At 39.8% G+C, this 18,167-nt stretch overlaps 4 protein-coding genes across 13 annotated transcripts; 1 reads left to right on the forward strand and 3 right to left on the reverse strand.

Moving 5' to 3' along the window:
- Positions 1-231: 231 nt before the first annotated feature.
- On the reverse strand, positions 232-1,195 carry LOC108050360 (non-structural maintenance of chromosomes element 1 homolog). Its single transcript, XM_017132024.2, has one exon. It carries the CDS (start codon positions 1,099-1,101, stop codon positions 385-387), a length of 717 nt encoding a protein of 238 aa, XP_016987513.1. The 5' UTR covers positions 1,102-1,195; the 3' UTR covers positions 232-384.
- Positions 1,196-1,342: 147 nt separating this feature from the next.
- LOC108050358 (sodium/hydrogen exchanger 6) lies at positions 1,343-8,657 on the reverse strand. 10 transcript variants are annotated; one of them, XR_001769586.2, is made up of 16 exons: positions 8,011-8,656; positions 6,235-6,359; positions 5,996-6,184; positions 5,650-5,939; positions 5,452-5,593; positions 5,059-5,367; positions 4,885-4,996; positions 4,672-4,825; positions 4,555-4,606; positions 4,235-4,270; positions 3,843-4,039; positions 3,674-3,782; positions 3,484-3,615; positions 2,478-2,580; positions 2,397-2,418; positions 1,343-2,247 (listed from the first exon to the last, which is right to left on the reverse strand). XR_001769586.2 is itself a non-coding variant. In XM_017132022.2 (15 exons), exons 1-14 carry the CDS (start codon positions 8,345-8,347, stop codon positions 2,401-2,403), a joined length of 2,202 nt encoding a protein of 733 aa, XP_016987511.1. In that variant the 5' UTR covers positions 8,348-8,656; the 3' UTR covers positions 1,343-2,247; positions 2,397-2,400. The 10 variants fall into 10 exon arrangements, 7 of the variants coding, with proteins under 7 accessions (XP_016987511.1, XP_016987508.1, XP_016987506.1 ...); XR_001769585.2 differs by having other exon boundaries at positions 2,397-2,580; XM_017132022.2 differs by lacking the exon at positions 2,478-2,580.
- Positions 8,658-10,970: 2,313 nt separating this feature from the next.
- Positions 10,971-13,442, forward strand: LOC108050371 (acyl-coenzyme A thioesterase 9, mitochondrial). The gene is made up of 3 exons (XM_017132040.2): positions 10,971-11,201; positions 11,256-11,498; positions 12,440-13,442. Exons 1-3 carry the CDS (start codon positions 11,072-11,074, stop codon positions 13,417-13,419), a joined length of 1,353 nt encoding a protein of 450 aa, XP_016987529.1. The 5' UTR covers positions 10,971-11,071; the 3' UTR covers positions 13,420-13,442.
- A 443-nt stretch (positions 13,443-13,885) lies between these two features.
- Positions 13,886-17,800, reverse strand: LOC108050370 (ubiquitin conjugation factor E4 A). Its single transcript, XM_017132039.2, has 3 exons — positions 17,006-17,800; positions 16,153-16,535; positions 13,886-15,961 (listed from the first exon to the last, which is right to left on the reverse strand). Exons 1-3 carry the CDS (start codon positions 17,727-17,729, stop codon positions 14,090-14,092), a joined length of 2,979 nt encoding a protein of 992 aa, XP_016987528.1. The 5' UTR covers positions 17,730-17,800; the 3' UTR covers positions 13,886-14,089.
- Between the last annotated feature and the right edge of the window lie 367 nt (positions 17,801-18,167).

Here is an 18,167-nt window from a genome sequence, read left to right on the forward strand (position 1 = left end):
AAGTTTTAAACAAAAATTTAATAGTCTTGGTTTATTTTTTATTAGATGTTAATGTACTGATTTCACCTTTCAATTTAAAAATTTATTGGCGAGGTTTCAATGCATTTTGAAATGTTATGGCTAAACACTTTAAAGCGCAAAGATTTAAGTAGGTGGCGATGTTTTCATCCCAACCTCTCTGCAAAATACCTATATAAAATATTGAAATATGGAAAGGAATTGAAACTGAAGTTCCTGCTTTTTTCATTAATTTAGTTCCAATAGTTCCTAAATTATTATTATTATTATTATATTTGCAAACTTGACATCGATTAGTTAATACAAGTGGTATCACAGATATGTATATGAAAATCCAAATCTATATTATTTTTTCTGAAACTTTATTTATTGAGAAGAATCTGTGGATCGTCTTAAAGGCGTTGTCCACAGGTTGCCGCAGGACGGGCAAATATCGCGCCGCTGCAAATAAGTGTGGATGCACTCGCGATGAAACTGAATGTTGCAGGATCCACAGCGGGTGTCCCAGAGCACCAGGCATTTGCAGAGCATGCAGTTCTTGATGTGCTCTTCGTGATGGGAGCCCAAGTAGAAGCTCAGCTCAACGAGGCTGCGTGGTCCCAGGAAAATTCTCTCGTCCAGCTCCATGAAGTAGCCCATTTGCGTCCACTTCTGGAGCAGTTCCTGCATGCGGCTCTTCTTCACCGTCTTCGAAGTGCCCTGCAGTAAGAGCTCGCTGTAGGCGGCATTCCAGGGGATGTTGCAGTCCTCCTCGGCGGCAATCCTGTCCAGCAGTTTGGAGAAGTACTGGCATTCCTCGGGGGTGAGGCCCGTGTTCGAAACGCTATCGGGCGTGGCATCTGTCTTGACGTACACCAGATACTCCTCGCCCTTGATCGGATACTTGATGAAAACCAGCGACTGACCCAAGTCGTTGAGGGAGTCGTTTATTTCGCTCACAAATACCTTGACGGACTCCTTGCTGGAGGGTTTTGATACTTTGTGGTTGGCGCACAGCGGGGACAGAATGTTGTCGATCAGCTCATAGCTCAGGTAGCTGTGGTTCTTGCAGGCGCGAACGAAGCCACGCTTCACCACCTCCATTTCAAATATCAATAAATTCAATGTAATTCCCAGAGTTTGCTGTTGTCAAAGAAGCGCGCTGACGCAGTGTGCCCAAAGCCACAGAGTAATAATATACCAAAGTACGAATTTCGGCCCCGCTAACCCGCAAGATTTTTTAAATAAAAATAATTGTTTTGGTGTTATTAACTTTTGCCATAGAAATGATTTGTCAAAATGAGTATATTGACTAGTCAATTTCAGTTATAACTTGTTCTTGAAATAAAACGATTTTTTTTTTCAAATTTATTTTTTTAGACTTAAAAATTAACAGCACAACAATTAATTTCTTCAGAGAGCTTCGCTTTGATACAAATACAGCGTATGTATGTAGTAAGAAATTGTGTCTTAGGTAATATCGGAACAAATTAATAGATCAGCAAATTGATCGGTATTTTAACTTATAAGTTAAACCGAATAAACGTTCTAACTTTTTAAAACGATATATTTACAGTAACTTTGTAAGAACGAAAAAGCTACATGTTAATGTTATGTAAAATACAACAAAAATTATATTCTAATTCTTCTGCCTTGCTTTTTATAACTTTTTTCCATAAAATCCTAAGAGTCTGATTCTCGTCGACACCGGACTTTGAACATGCTCCAAAATCTCCATCTGGATACAATTATTTTTTGTGGGTTCAGGCGAATATTATTAAAATGTTTGCATATTTCGCGATATCAAATAAAGAAAAAGGAAATATGTCTATATAAGTATTCATATTAATTTTCACAAGTCCATTTAATTAGGCTTATTATATCTATATTTTGGCAAAATATATAAATTGCTAAGTATTGAAAATAATAGATTTAAACAGGATATATATGCATGTGTTTTAAGGTATTGTATTGGTGTGTGTCAGCTCGATGATCGGTAGCCTTTTTAGTTTGAGTGCCCTTAAGAATTTTAGTTCGTTGCGAAACAATTTTTAAATTAATTGATAAGCCTAATATTTAAATTAGATTTAAAACTAGAGTTCCAAATCACATACCGTAAACAAGGAGAAACTGAGGAGTAACAATCTAATTTGTACAGTTTTCGCATACTTCATTTTAAATGAGACCAATTAATAAATAACATAAAAATTAATTAAACTTATTGTAAAAATTTCGATGTTCGCCTCATACCTAAGAAATAAAACAAAAATGTTTGAAAAAATCAAAATATGTTTCATGTAAATAATTTAAAGTGAATGCATGATTATTTTTTAACTTTGAAAAGGTATTTATATACATAAGGAAATGAGGAAATCAACTGTAATTCAATTTGTACTTACATGGTTAGTCGCGTGTTAGAATCTATTAAATTAGATTATGAGGAAAAATACAGAAATTAAAAGTGTACAGTACAAACGAACATTTTTAGCTGCTGTGCTATAATAAGCTTTTGTTAGTCGGTTAATCAATTCACTGACTGGACTGACTGACTCTGGATTTAGTTTATTATGTCTGGGTTTCCGTCTGTGCTTCGTTTACAACATATGGTTTACCAAGGAAAAGTAGACAAAAACAAACAAAAACATTATAAATAGTAAATTAATAAAACATATAAGAGACTGGCTCGATCTCTTGATTTCCCATAGAAATGATTACATGAAATTATTAGTAACCAAGCAGAGTTCATTTGCAAGGCGATTGGCTTCATTCAATTGAACAGACTTTTGTTTTGGGCATAATCAATGAATAAATTTTAACATGACATAGTTTGTTTTAGATGAATGCAGTTTTTCATTGGTTTTTGGAGTTTTTATTGTTATTGTTAAAGCAACCAAAGTTAAATTGATAAGGGAGTCCGCATGGGTTAGTTAGATGATTGATTGGTCGAAGGAAAGACAGAAAGAAAGAAAGATGCCGCAGAAATGAATAAATAAATTAATATCATTGCTGAGAGAGTTGTTACATTTTGATTATATATGTAAGTATATTTGGTAAGCATGCATTAAACAGTAGTTAACAGTCAAATCAATATTACATAAGTTTTTTAATTGTCGACTTGAAATCGCTTGGCGCACAAACTTAAACAATTAATCAACGATATTAAGAGTAAGTGCAAAATTATACGATCCCCGCCTTTTACACCAGAAAATCAACATTTAAATTATACAATAACAAAATATCGTTAAACAAAAATCACATTTTCATGGTAGTCAAACAGTTGACCAAAAACAATGTGTCTACTTTGCCAAAGGATCTATGGTGTAGACTCTTAGTATTTCGTTTAGTTGAGGTTTTTGGTTTCATGTGTTAATGGCCAGCTTTCTACGCCTAGATTAGTCTTTGGTGGTTGCTTCGCACATTCGGTTATTCAATATTTCGGTAGCTAGCAAGTAGATGGTGATTATCGCCGGTGTACTTGATACTTACACGACTTAGTGAGTTCCGCCGCCCCACGCCTGGTCCTGTTCCAGGTCCGACGTCTTGACTGAGACCATTCCCAGTATCATTGTCTATGCAAATATCCGAGTCTGAGTCCACGCGCCTGAACTCGCTCCCATCCTGAAAAGAATGGCAGTTAATTAGGATCCTCATGCCAGCGGTGCGCTGCCCTACTCACCTGGGTTAGCTGCTGCGTGGTGGTGAGCAGCCTGGCAATGGGATTACAGCAAACGGGCAACGTCTCCAACAAAGTCGGTCGCGAGTGCGTCAGCATAGGCTTCATGTACCTTAAGGTATAATATAATTTTTAAATCGAATTCCAATTCTGATTGTCTGTTGGCACTTACTTGGTATCAAAGTTTCCCCAAATTCTAGCCAGAATGGCCTTCTCATGACTGTTACGACGACGTCCACCGCTTGGGCCGCCCAAGCTGCCATTTGGCCCATCCGCAGGTGTGTCCATGTTGGACTCCGTTCCACCGGACAACCGCATTTTGCCGTGACCTCCTGCCCCGCTCTCCACATCCTGCAAGTAACCATCAGACTAAAAGAAAACTCATTTAAATGGATTTAGCTCTGCGTTCGATGAGGGTAATCCACGATGGAGAAATTTAAATTCGGCAATGAGGACGGGCCTGCCAAAGGCTCGATAATAAATATTGTAAAGTTAAGAACAAATTATAAAATTTCAGAATATAAAAAAACGGACTGGTATTAAATGATTATTGCCAAAACCTACCGTCTGCGGGTGTGAATTATCCATTGAATTGTAAACCTTTTTTAGCAGATGGTTTAATGTTGTGAAGTGCGTAGAAATGTATAAATAACAAAAATTATGAGTTAAAAACTTTTAAAGAATGAAAGAGAGAAATTGCAGATTGAGCAATGCACTTGCAAACTCCATGCTTTCAATAAAAGTTGTAAAAAATGTCTTTCTTTAATGAAATTCACGTATTGGTATTTGATCTCAATAGACCTTTAATCTCAAAAAAAATTTTTACTTAATTACTGCAAAATATTTTCTACGAGCACGTTTGTACGTGATATTTGTATACTTACACTATGCACTTGGTAATTATTTAATTGTTCAGTCTCATCGTCAACGCCAACACTGCAATTAAGTGATGGTATTGATGATATTGTGATGGAAGAATTTGTATATATGTCGTGACTCACGGTATTTTTAACCAATTGAGCAGAAAATTAGCTGCCCCACCCTGGATTACAACCGTAAAGATGACAATCAGCGAAGTGGCGGTCAGCATAGTCTGTCGCGCATCCGACACTGTATTTCGAATAGCCAACGCAAAGGACATGGCTCCACGTAACCCTATAATAAAGACATGCTCATTACAGGAAACTTTTCGAGATCCAAAGTTAAAAACATGCCTGCAAAAAACAGCATGTGTTGAAAGTTTGCCGAGATTTTTGGTTTTCGCTTTATGTTTAACAACCAGGACAAGGGATACACGTTTACCGCACGTCCTATAGCGGCGCAGATCTGAAAATGTTAAGTATTATTGAGCGAAACACTTTCGATGTTTATCTATATTAAAAACTTACGAAAGCTGTTATGATAAATCCTGCGTCAAAATGATGCTTGGGAAAGGTAAACATCGACACTCCAATATAGGAGAAAATAAAGTTCTCAGCCAGAAAGTTGAGCAGCTCGAAGATCTGTTTTGTCCTTTGCCGAGAATCCTCCGAGAGGTTGTTATATGTGTAGTGAGCCTGGCAGATGCCGCAAAAGAGCACGGCCACCACTCCAGTGAGCTGTGTAGCCTCTGCCAGCAAGAACGTGCTGTAGCTCATTAACACGAAGAGCGCCGACTCTAGTAGGGGAAAGTCGCGCACCCTCGTAAACTTGGTCATGTGTTTTAAGAGTTAAGAAAGTAACTGGCCTAGCTGTGGGACTTAAATAAATACTTAAGTATAAACTATTTTTGGAAAGGATATCAAAGCTGTCAAGCAGCCCATTGCAGCTCCAATCATCAGGGACAGTATAAAGATGGAAAAGAAGTCACTTAGAGAGCGCAGAAAAGCTGTAGTTTCGAATTCCCCTGTGTTGGAATAATGTTCACCATAGTTTTGAATGGCTCTGAAAAAATAATTACTTATTAATTCCAATAAATTGAAAGAGAATACAAAACATACCCGCTAAGGACAATGGCCACGGCATCGTTAAGCACAGATTCGCCCAAGACTAGCGCATATAGGTTAACATCGACCCGCAGATCATTGAATATGGCTAGAATCGTGAGCGGATCTGTGGGTGATATCAGGGCTCCAAAGTAAAGAGTGTCCAGAAATGAGAAACTGCTGCTCAAGTACTTTGGCATCAGTTTCACACAGCCGTACATGAAGCCTCCGACCAGAAAGGCCGATAAAGTGGTGCCAACAATGGCAAAGGTGAGAATGGCACCAAGGTTTCGGAAAAAATATTTCTGCAAAAAGCAAGAGTTGGTATATTTTGTTTTATAAAATGTAATATAAAATATACCTTTTTCAAGCTGTAACCTGCGTAAAATATGATTGGCGGTAGGATAATGTTAAAAAACACCTCCGGATCGAAAGTTGCCTTAAGATCGATTTCGTTTTCATCGACATCGTGGACCTGACCCCGAAAAACATAGGCATACGTCTTAATGCCCTCTGGCACTTTGGTTCCATTCGTTTGGTTAACGGGGTACTAAAATAAAAAGATTTTAGCTTTGACTAGTTTTCTCGTAAATGACTTACGTTAAACCAGAGTGTATCGGGCGGCACCTTGTCGCTGTACGTCGGAACTCCTTGCGGCTCCACCTGCATATGGACAAGGGTGGCGGAGGTGCCCGCATACCGTATAATTGCTCCTACAATTAAACCTGAAAAGAGTAAACAAATAGGGATAAGCATCCATTTGGTTTAGCATTTAAATTGCCGACATATTGAAAATTGTACAATGCTCATAAAAAAAATTAATTTTTTTGAAATAATGAAAACCCTAGCTATGGAGAAAACATTAATTCTGCCTCTAGCATAATCCTCTACTCTTTTAATTACTTTTTGTAAAAATTGGGTATATATTTTTATAAAAATATTTTTAGTGGTGTTGGTTTATATGGACAGAAAGAATGCAAAAAGATTAGATTCTGACTTTTTAAATTTAATGTTAAACATAATACAAGGCCATATGGCTGGTTTCTGGTTCTGGCCTGACCTATCGCAAAGTGTGACTTATAAAAACAAACCGATAAGAAATATGCTTAGTCAAACTTTATCAGTCAACAAGTGCTCAAGGGAGTTGTTTGATTTGCTTCCAGTACGAACCGAAGCGGTGCCTTTCCACATTTTGTAATAAATAAATCTTGGGGGTGATAAATCGAGCCGCGCATAACAAAAAGCTTTTACCCGCTCTGTTGGGGCAAGCTTGATAACCAATTCAAATTAACGCCCGCCCCAGGAATTCGCCAATGACCAGCCTAACCTGTTTTATTGAATTGTTTCATTAGCTTCAATTAGCTGAAAGAAATCTTGTTTGCGCTTTTATTGCTACATTGCTTTATGAAAATGTTAGAATAACACTTTGTTATTCAGCAGTGTGCCGCGATCATGAACAAGCAGTGAAATCGTATTTTGACGGAAAACCCCAAAGATAGTGGCTGACTAAGCACGACAAGGTCTCGTATATTATAATTCGTTGCAAAGAGTTCTATTGACGTTGCGTGCAGGTTCTTCTATGGCTATTGACGTTTTTTCTGCCCAGCGTTTCTTTTAATGCCTCCCAAATGCTTGTACGTAATGTCACGGCTGGCGTACACAAAAGCTTAATTCCGAATATGTGACAACAAAGAGGTGACAATGAAAGCGGCGGCGATGCAAGTGCAGGGGCTACAGTGCCAGCAGGTGACCGATAATAAAGTGCTTTGAGAAAAACACAGAAAAATTTGTAAAACCAAGTTAAGGAAACTTGGCCATAGACAATATGTAAAAAATAGTTATCCGGCTTGGGTTAAATTTTACTACCTTTTCAAACTCGTGATAAATTATTTTATTTGACTTAGAAGAATTCTTATATCGAGTATATAACGACAGAAAAAAAAGGTACAAATCTGTTCATATAAAAAAGCTTAATAATTTCTAAATCGAAGCACTGTTTCAGGTCGCACTGCTGCGCAATGCATTTATATATTCATTAACCTTATTATTTATTTTTGTTATAATAAACAAATTGACAGGTGTTAAAGAATATTGTTTTAACATTTTGTTTAACTAAGTCGAATTGGTCCAAAATTATTAAAAACAAAACATATATATGATGATCTACCGTTTTCTTTCTGTGTAGCTATATGTATACTACCTGAGATATTAAAATAGCAGTTCTAAAAGTTCCATTAGGCTTTAAAACTGTGTAACTAGATAGATTAAAACACATACATATGTGAATGTGTTTTTTTGGGACAGAATGTGCCACCCTCACTTCAAGCTAGTGGTGAAAAGTATAATACCCCCTGTAAGCCTATGCACCCAACGTACCGTAGATGACTGCCAGTCCGGTCTCGTGGAGCCAGGAGACGCGATGGTGCTTGAATAGCCAGATGGTAAGGACCGTAAGGGCCAGCAGGAACACGAAAACGAGCAGGTCCAGGCTTTGGATGCGGTGATTCAGCGTGGCCTTGGCGTCTAGCGCGATGTCCGTGTCCGTGGCGTCGCATACTGAAACGAGGGTGCACAAGGCGACTCCGACCAGGATAAGCATGTTGCTCCGCCGGCATCTCTGCGGCCAGGATTGGTGCTGCCGGCGATCGGCTGCGTTCTTCATCCGGCTGGGCGATGTCATATCTATCCCTGTGTCCACATCGCAGTGGAACATACTTTCTGATGGTTCAGCCTGCGCCCGCAGCCGAAATCGATTTTCGCGTTACGACGTTGCTGTAATTGATTCGCGCACCCAGGAGCGGAGCACGGGGTTGAGGGAAGGTGTTTGGAGCAGGACGACCACGCTTAGGTGGCGCCAGATAAGTAAGTCGAACTCCTTTCGGTTGTCTAGTCGCAAAGCCGTTATATAAAGAATATCGGTCCAAAAGAAGCTTTGTCCATTTTTCGCACTCCGAATAAAAACAGTCAGTTCATTTCATATGGAAACAAACGTATGCCCCTGCAGTGTGACCGTACGAGACCAGCGGTAAAATGCCAATGCTGCTTTTGAAACGGAGCGGACTGGGAATGTAGGGCCTCAGATGGGCTTTTTAAAACTTAAATAAATAGCAATGCAAAGATAAAGATAATTTAAAACTATTCGTTAACAAGATAAGTTAAAGGCATTAATTTTGTACGGTTTTAAATTAAATTATTTTGCTGCCGAACTTTTATGATGCCAAAGCAATGACTTTAAGACTGATGTTCAATATCTTATTAGTCATTTTGCCATTTAAAGTATGAGATAACTGGGACTTAACAGGAAAAAGGATAAAAATTCTTAAAAGTAATAAGTAAGTAAAAAACAAGAAAGGAAAGCTAACTTCGGGCGGAGCCGAAGTTGATATACCCTTGCAGAATACTCTGTAAATTATATTTTCCAAAATTATTCATATGATGCATTCTTAATACTCATAAAAAATCCCAACTTCGTAACTTTAAAAACACCAAAGTTATGGCATTTCCGATCAATCAGTTATATGGCAGCTATAGGATATAGTCGGTCGATCCTTATGAAGTTTGGTAGGTCGGATTGATTGGCCAAAAATAAAACCCATAGAAAATCCCAACTTCCTAACTTTACAAACACCAAAGTTATGGCATTTCCGATCAATCAGTTATATGGCAGCTATAGGATATAGTCGGCCGATCCTTATAAAATTTGGTACGTCAAATTGATTGGCCAAATACAAAACACATAGAAAATCCCAACTTCCTAACTTTACAAACACCAAAGTTGTGGCATTTCCGATCGTTCAGTTATATGGCAGCTATACTATATAGTCGGCCGATCCTTAAAAAATTTGGTACGTCAAATTGATTGGCCAAATACAAAACCCATAGAAAATCCCAACTTCCTAACTTTACAAACACCAAAGTTATGGCATTTCCGATCAATCAGTTATATGGCAGCTATAGGATATAGTCGGCCGATCCTTATAAAATTTGGTACGTCAAATTGATTGGCCAAATACAAAACACATAAAAAATCCCAACTTCCTAACTTTAAAAACACCAAAGTTATGGCATTTCCGATCGTTCAGTTATATGGCAGCTATAGGATATAGTCGGCCGATCCCGGCCGTTCCGACTTATATACTGCGTGCAAAGGAAAGAAGGGTGTGTGCAAAGTTTCAATTCGATAGCTTTAAAACTGAGAGACTAGTTTGCGTAGAAACAGACAGACGGACAGACAGACGGACAGACGGACAGACGGACATGGCTATATCAACTCAGGAGGTGATCCTGATCAAGAATATATATACTTTATATGGTCGGAGATGTCTCCAAAGTGTGCCAATACTTGTTGCAGAACTTCTTGTGGGTGTTAAATTTTTAGAATTTCTTTTTTACAACTATAAAAGAAAAGTAGTTTTTAATGGCCGATCAAAATTTCGAAAATCGGTTTGACGTAAAAATCTTAAACCGAAATCTATCTAAACTGTAAAAGAGTGCCTTCAAATTAGACAATTAGATCCATATTCAGCAAAATGTTATTTATATAAAAACCGAAACTCAATAATAATTCGAAAGAGCTATGTTAGAACTAGATAAATATTTTACGCAAAAGTATCGTAAAATATAATTTTTGCACTTGATAAATATTTTCTTTCGCCATTTCTCTGATACACATTTCGTCCAATTGAAGTCAAAATATTATCTTAATGTTCTTAAAAATACTCTAAGATATCTGGATAGACCTCCGAAAAGCTACGACGATCGATTTCTAATTAAATAAATAAATATATTTGAGGGCCCTGAATACAAATAATTACCCTCTAAAAAGAGAATTTAATCCAAAAAATGTTAATCAAAAGTTTAAGGATCTTGTTGAATTAAATGTTATGTTAAATTACTTTTTTGCGTAAATTTAATATTTTACCACAAAAAGTGTTAAAAACTTCTAACAGTCCAGTCATTTTAAAATAAGCTCCCAAATAATTTTGCCAAGTTATAGTGGCCCAAACAACAACAACATATACATTTTTATCTGGCATATAAATCTTGCTGTTTTTTCCTATAGTCTTTATGTTATATATGTACATATGTCACATAATACGCTTTTCCATCTTGTTTCCAATCGTATTTTTACGATCAAGCTTAAATATTTTGCATATGGTTCGACTTAATATATCCAGTACATTAAATAGGAACCATCTGGTACACTTTTTTATGATATGTACACACATATACAAACTTCGGATTGAAATTAATAACAATTTTTAGTGAGTGCGAATACATTAAATTATTTTTTTTTTCGTTTGCTTATGTGTGCTAAAAGTAAATCATTACATCATTTATATTTCCTCTATAATGGAATTTGACATACACATTTTTGTGTACAAAATGTGGAAAAGGGTAGGAAGTTTTGTATAGAGAACGAGTCCCTAAATTCAAAATGCATTTGCGTAGGCGGATTATTGCCATTCCAAGTTTGAACCCTCAGCTCCAAGTTCTCCGTCACCGGTTTGTGGAATGCGACGGGGAGCAACTGGAGTCAGGACACTGCTCGGGAACCATGGCTGACGGTAAGAGTAAGCAAGCCCCGTGTACCTCCCCGTTGACATAAATTCTAAGCGCAGTGGGCAAGAAAATTCGAGAGCACGTCGGGGCGGAAGGGGGCTACCACGCAATCCCCAAGAGCCGGGAAGGGCTGCTCAAGTTTCAGCCAAAGCGCAGCGAGTTACCGAAGCGCTCCATGATGGACTCGCACACAACCGCCAACATACTCCTGGAAAACGATGCGCTGATGAGGGAGCGCTTTGTATACGGGGTTGGCTTGTTGCGCATGGGCAGGATAATGGAGGAACTCGATCTTCTATCCGGTACGTTATGATGTCTAGATGATAGCAAAATTCTTGACTTTTAAAGGTGTTCCTTTTTTCCCATACATATGAACATATCAATTTTCAACATTTATAAATACAAGTAATTGAGCTTGTTACACTTTGACAATTTTGAATTTTCCAAAAATTAAAATGCTTGTACCAAATATTATTATTAGTGGATGCGTGTTGTGTAGTGTAGTTATACACCCAAAAAAATTAGTTTTCGTTTTAAAAAACTACAAAAATTACGTTTTCGTTAGAAATAAATTAAGTTAAGCTAAGAATTCTTTTTAAAAAAATGCATTTAAAACCTACTTTAATCAAAAGGATCAATGTCCACTATTAATAAAAATTCAAATTAAAATTTTGTGGTTATAAAACATAAAAATTCACTGTTTTGCTTTTGCTCGGTAGATTCTCTTCTGATTTATCAAGTGACTTTAAAAACTAAAAAAATAAATAAGCAGCAAAATAACAGAACAAATCAAGTTATGTATACTCGTGATCAGGATCAATGTTAGCTATGTCCGTCCGCCAATCTGTCCGACCCTTTCTGTCACTTTAGAGCAATCTGGATAAAACTTTCCCAAAAGCACTCTTTCGGAGACGCTTTAACCGGTTGAGTTCAATTCCCATAGCATTTCCCAAACATGATTGTATTTAAATCAGTCAAATTCAACCAAAACGAGGAGAGTCGATCTAGCCATGTCCGGCTGTCCGTCCTTCCATCTGTCTGTCCGTCCGTTTTTTCAGATGTATTTTTTTTTAATTTTTGATTTTATGAATTCGGAAATGTCTTCTTCGCTGTAAACATATAACTAAAATTATAATACTCTCCGCAAGGGTGGTGAAAAAGGGAAAAGAGCGATCAAAATATGTACTCCAAATAATAAAAAAAGGCCGTATGCATATATGTATTTAAATATATTTTTTTGTAGTGTGGATTTGCCACCGCCATATTTTTCCACCGAAGCTTCCGGAAGGCGTTCCACTACCGTACACTTTCGTCACCCTGCTGGTGGACCATGCTCACTTCCTAGTGGAGAAGTTCAGCGCAGACGTGGACGTGAGTCTCTCGGGTCACGTGTCGTGGACAGGCAACAGCTCCATGGAGATCACGGCGTACGTTCGCCAAAACGGGCTGCTGCTGGCGAAGGCCATTTTTATGATAGCAGCTCGTGATGCCACCAATAGCGGCCCGGCCCCAGTAAATCCCCTGATGCCCGCGAACGAGCTAGAGGACTGCTTCTACCGAGAGGCCCTTGAGCGGCACAAACGGCGGGCGGAAAAGTTGTCTCGATTGGACTCCAAACGGCAGCCCACGAAGGAGGAGGAGCAGATTATGTACGAGATGTTCACTCGGACCAAGGGCATCGAAGGACTTTCGCAGACTGCCACTCTGCCCCCGGATTGCCGCTGGATGTCCGAGTGGCACCGCAGCACCCTATTGCATCCGTTCCCGCAGAACCGCAACGAAGCGAACACCATCTTCGGAGGCTTCATCATCCGCAGTGCCATCGAGACGAGCTACATCACGGCCTGCCTCTACGGCGGAGACTATTCAGTGATCCGTTTCATATCTGATATAACTTTCACCCACCAGATCCCCGTGCACAGCTATATGAAACTACGGGCTTACGTAGTTTATACCCAAGATAATTACGTTCAGCTGATGACCGTGGTGAACGCGATTGATGGCAACAACTTTTCGGAGTTTCACAGCAATACTCTGCACCTGACCTATTCCTGCAATCACAAGGTTCCGGAGATCCTGCCCACAAGCTACCATGAGGCGTTGTGGTATTTGTCAGGACGTCGTCATTTTCAACGATTCCTCGCATCAATTAACAGGGACATGGAGGGGGGATCGAGCCCGCCGGAAAAGATCAAGGATGATGACTTGAGAAAGGGCATTTAATAAAAGTATTATAAGATGCGATCAATAAAGCAACATTTTTTTTAATTAGTAAACTTAAGCAATAATAAAATAAAATAAAAGTTTTGGGCTACATTTTGCAATAGTTTTTATGACAGCTATATGATATTATTCGATTTTGACTAAACTAAAAACTTAATTCTTATATATTAAATATTTAGTATATCTTAAAGGAATATTTTGATAAATACAAAAAAGCAAAATAATTTTTTTTTCGTAATTTTGCCAATTTTTTAATTTATAAGAAGAATGTAATCATTTTTCATGGAACTTTTGTCAATTTTGGTATCAACTTTACCCAGGTTGTCCCCCTTCATCCACACCTGATACAAATTATTCCTTCAAGGAATATTAAATTCATTAATTCATGTCTAACGGCCTTTACATTTAAAAGCATTTTAAAAGATAAGTTAAGAGACTGATAACAAAAACTTTCCAAGCCGTTAAATCGTTGAGAATATAGAAACATTTATTTATGCAAAAATAAATTTCAAAAACCACTAACTGTACAAGGATTAACATACACGCAACACTATGTATGGACTGGAATTCTTATGAAAAAAATACATTGACTAATGCCTGATCCGTTATCCCATTAACTCTTTGGTTGGGCAACAGCACATGCAGTTGCTGCTGCAGTTTCGATGCTGGCTCAACTCTTGGAACGGGCCGCCTCCCGCTTGCCCTCGATCCACTGCTCAATCTCCAGCTTCAGTGCCTCGTTGGACTTGACCTTATCCATAGTAAGTGGCTCGCGATTAAAGGGATCGGTCTGATCGCTTAGCAGATGCCGGGCAATGGTGGAACGATCAACGGTAACCTTGGAGCTGGGCAGCACCACAGGGTCTGTCATCAGCGAAGAGATAATCGGATCCAGGTACTCTTCCGGTGCATCGGCCAGCAGCTCCTGCTCCTCCTTATACTGGGCTCCCATTTGCGCCACCTTCACAGCAAACTCGGACATATCACCGATCAGTTGGCCTCCTCCAATCCGAATAAGGATGTTCTCGGCGTAGCCAAACAGCTGTTCACTGTAGGAGCGTCCATCTTGTGACACTGCCAAACAGAAGCTGTCATCAGTGCTCAAATTGATGTAGATGTGAGAAATCTCCAGCACCGTCTGTGCCGGATCGAAGTCGAACTCCTTCTTGTCCTTAACTTTGAAGCGCTCCTTTCTGGGTCCAACTAAATGTAGCAAAAAGTAGTTCAGCATGGCTGCGATTCGATCCACCATACTGTTATGGCAGAAAATGCTCCTTATCTCCGTGGTTAGCAACTTCAGGATGTTTATAGTATCTCTTCCGAGAATGTTGTCAAAACGGGCTAGCATGCCCAGGTGTTGGAGGTTGGTCACCTGCTGTTGGCGCTCATTATGAGACAGTGCATTCCATTCACCATTATCCTGGGCTTGCTGCAACTGCTTTATCTGCTCCAGATTAGACAACGATTCGTCCAACAGAAAGATGGCATCATTAATAAGCAAATTGATGAAGCGCAGAAAAATGGGCGGCTCTATGGCCTCCATGTTTTGCTCTGCTTCGATGGCCAGGTCCCGGAAGCACTGCACGTGCTCCGGTTTTGTCCACAGAAACTCCATTATAGCATACATGGGCCGGCGATAGTTGAACTTCTGCTCAAACTGCACTGACTGCCCGGTCATCTCTATGCTAACAAAAACGTTAAGCAGACTGCGGACCACCTTCAACCGATCCGAATGGTTGTCAAACACATTGGTGACGAAAGTTTGACGATTGCTTCCCAGAATCTGCGTGGGCAGGAGAAACTCCAGGGCCTCGGCAAGTTTGGCTCGTAGGTGGGGATTTTTAACCAGCCCCGAGCTGCCCATGAATAGCAATATCATCTTGAAGAAGGCATCGTGAGCGGAAAAATAAATATCGATGAATTGATCTCCTGTCAGTCGCCGGCAGAAGTTCAAGTACGCCGAAATGTTATCAATAATGCTTTCCGGTACGGACTGCATGTACGGAGCCACAAAGGGCGGTGTGTCTGAGAGCAGCTCCAGGTTGCGAAATAGTTGTGGGGAGAAATCCCGCTTGTCCACACACTGTTCAAAAATTTCACGGGGTAGCATGGCCACTTCGGTCAGCCAGATGGCAGAGGCCTCGAAGAACTTCAGCATAGCCGTATCATTGGTGGGTTCTGAGAGCGTGTTCCTGATGCACAGTACCTGCTGCATCTGGTCCAGCATCATGCGAAACAGGTTTTTGGTAAGCTCATTGTTGGGATCACTGTTCAGAACCTCCCCGTAGGCTGTCTGTGTGTTCTGCAGTTCGCGCATCAAGCGACTTAGGCGTTCGATGCAAGGCCGGTTGGCCAGTTCGAAGCATTTGTGGGTCATGTAGAAGATCTCAGTCACGAAATTGTACTTTTCGGCAGTAAGGCGTTCTTCGCCCTCTTCACTGGGAAGCAGACAAGTCTCGTCGTGGGCTTTCAGAAGGCTCACACTCTTCGCCTGCCGGTCCTTGTCCGGTACTGCACAATAAGTGGGGTCCACAAGGAGAACCTAAAACGGGTAAATGCCATTATGTTAGTTAATTAACATACAAAAATCCAAAAAGGGAAATTTTCAAAAAAAATCTTACAGTAAATTTCAATGCTGTGAACTATTATAAAATATTTATCATTACGCTATTTGGAACAGTGATTATTTACAATTTGTTTAAAGTTATATTTGCCTATAAATTTAATGATTACCTTTAGTGAGGGCAAGCACAAAGGAGCACAGAGACGCGTAAGGACTGCAGTCAAGTTGGTCATAAAGGCATCGCTGGCCGTGCTGTGGACCGTTTGGTCCAGGTTTAGATTCATGCTACTCCACAGATGACCACGCGATACATTTGCATCCAGGCAATTGGCTATCCATTGGAGTGTCTTCTTTTTAGTTTCTGGCGACAGGACGAGCAGCTGTTTGACGAGCAGAAAAGTCGACTGCTGGTGATGGGACAAAAGTCCCCACAGAGCAGAGTCCGTTTGGTTTAATGATAGCTCTTGAAAAAATTCATACTTGGCCTTCTGGGTCTTGGGCAGAATTGAGATGCACAGAAGACTTCCTAGCAAAGTGTCCATATAATCGCCACCTGAAGTATATTAAGCATTTAAAAATAAAGTTTACAAGAAAACATTAAAACAATATAGATCTTTTACTCTACTCTGGAAATTACTTTCCTGGTACATTCCTGCGCTTAGGAAAGTTTTTAGAGTTGTATTTAATATATTAATATGACTCCATTTTTGTGAAACTGAACTATATTATAGAAATTGTTCACTGAAAACTTCTGATGAAATGTTTTCGACTATTATCATATTTTCTTGAAAAATTTTCCTGACTAACTTTCTTATGTCATATATATGAATTTATTTATTATATCTGCAAGTATAACTAATTTTTCACATTTAAAACATGATAGCTTAACAAAAATTTGCAGATTGCAGAAATGGTCGAATTGTGAAGATAAATTTAGTCTTACATTTACCCTTGGCATTGGGAGTAGATATAGTGAGTCTTACCTTTAGCAATGGGATTGGGAGTAGGTAAAGTTAATCTTACCTTTAGCCTTGGGATTGGGAGTGGTGAAGTCGATGAGCAGCTCGCCCAGCACCGCTGCCCGCTTGTCACGCACGAAGAAGCCGAGGATCCAAAAGATGTTTTTCTTGACCGAAATCAGGTTCTCCTTAGCAATGAGTTTCTGGAGCTCGGTGAGCAATGGGTAGAAGATTGCCTTGAGGGCGCCCAAGACCTCAATCGGCTCGTCCTCCTCCACCACTTTGCAGGCGACGCGGACCAGGAATTCCTGGGTGCTGGTATCGTGCTCGTCGGCCTGCTCGAACATCTCCAGCCACTGGGCGGCAAAGGATTGGGGGGCAAATAGGTCCGGCTGACGCATGCAGGTGCTGGCGTTATTTAGGATCAGAGCAAGGACCTTGGAGCAGTCGGTTTTTCGCTCGGCCTGGATGCGCTCGCATCGGGCAAAGGCTCCTCGCAGATAGCACATGGCCCGCGGTTCCAACGCCTCGGAACTGGCGTTCCCCGCTGCATACTGGCCCGTCTCGGTCAGCATAAGGCGCTCAAAGAGGGCGTGGGCCACCAGGTCCTCGCCCAGCACCGCCTCGCTGGTGTCCACCACGACGTCCGCAAGGCACAAGCCTGCAAATGGGGACGCTTTGTTCAGCGTGAAAAGGAGCACCTCCTCGACCAGTTTGTGGGATACGCCATCGGTATCGGTGCCCTCCTGGAGCAGAGCGGCGAACGGGTTCTCCTCGACACTTGTCATCGGGACAATTTGGATTTTATTGTCAGATGTTTTCCCTTTCCAAACCTGACGTTTGTGTGTAAACAGTGTGACCGTTGGAGTTCAACATGTAAAAGCACTAAAATATACACTATGGCAAATTAGATAGCTGACTCGTTAGAAGTTCGAAAAATGTTCGCTGTTGAGTTTTTAAACCGCAGACCCGCGAAACTTATTTATTTTTAAATTTTTGGGTCTTTAAAATGAATTACTATTAAAAACTATAGCAAACTTGGCAAGTCGAAGCTATAACAAACAAGAAAGGAAGCAATCTTCGGCAATCTATATCATATAGCTCCCCTAAGAATCAAAAAATTAAAAAAAATATAGATAAACAACATTTTATTTTGCTGTTTTTCTATTTATCAAAATATTCTTTTGAGATATAGAAATTGAAGTTAATACTTTATCAGAATTACT

Source organism: Drosophila rhopaloa, unplaced genomic scaffold (assembly GCF_018152115.1).
Source record: "Drosophila rhopaloa isolate 14029-0021.01 unplaced genomic scaffold, ASM1815211v1 contig_2, whole genome shotgun sequence".
Taxonomy (NCBI): Eukaryota; Metazoa; Arthropoda; class Insecta; order Diptera; family Drosophilidae; genus Drosophila; species Drosophila rhopaloa.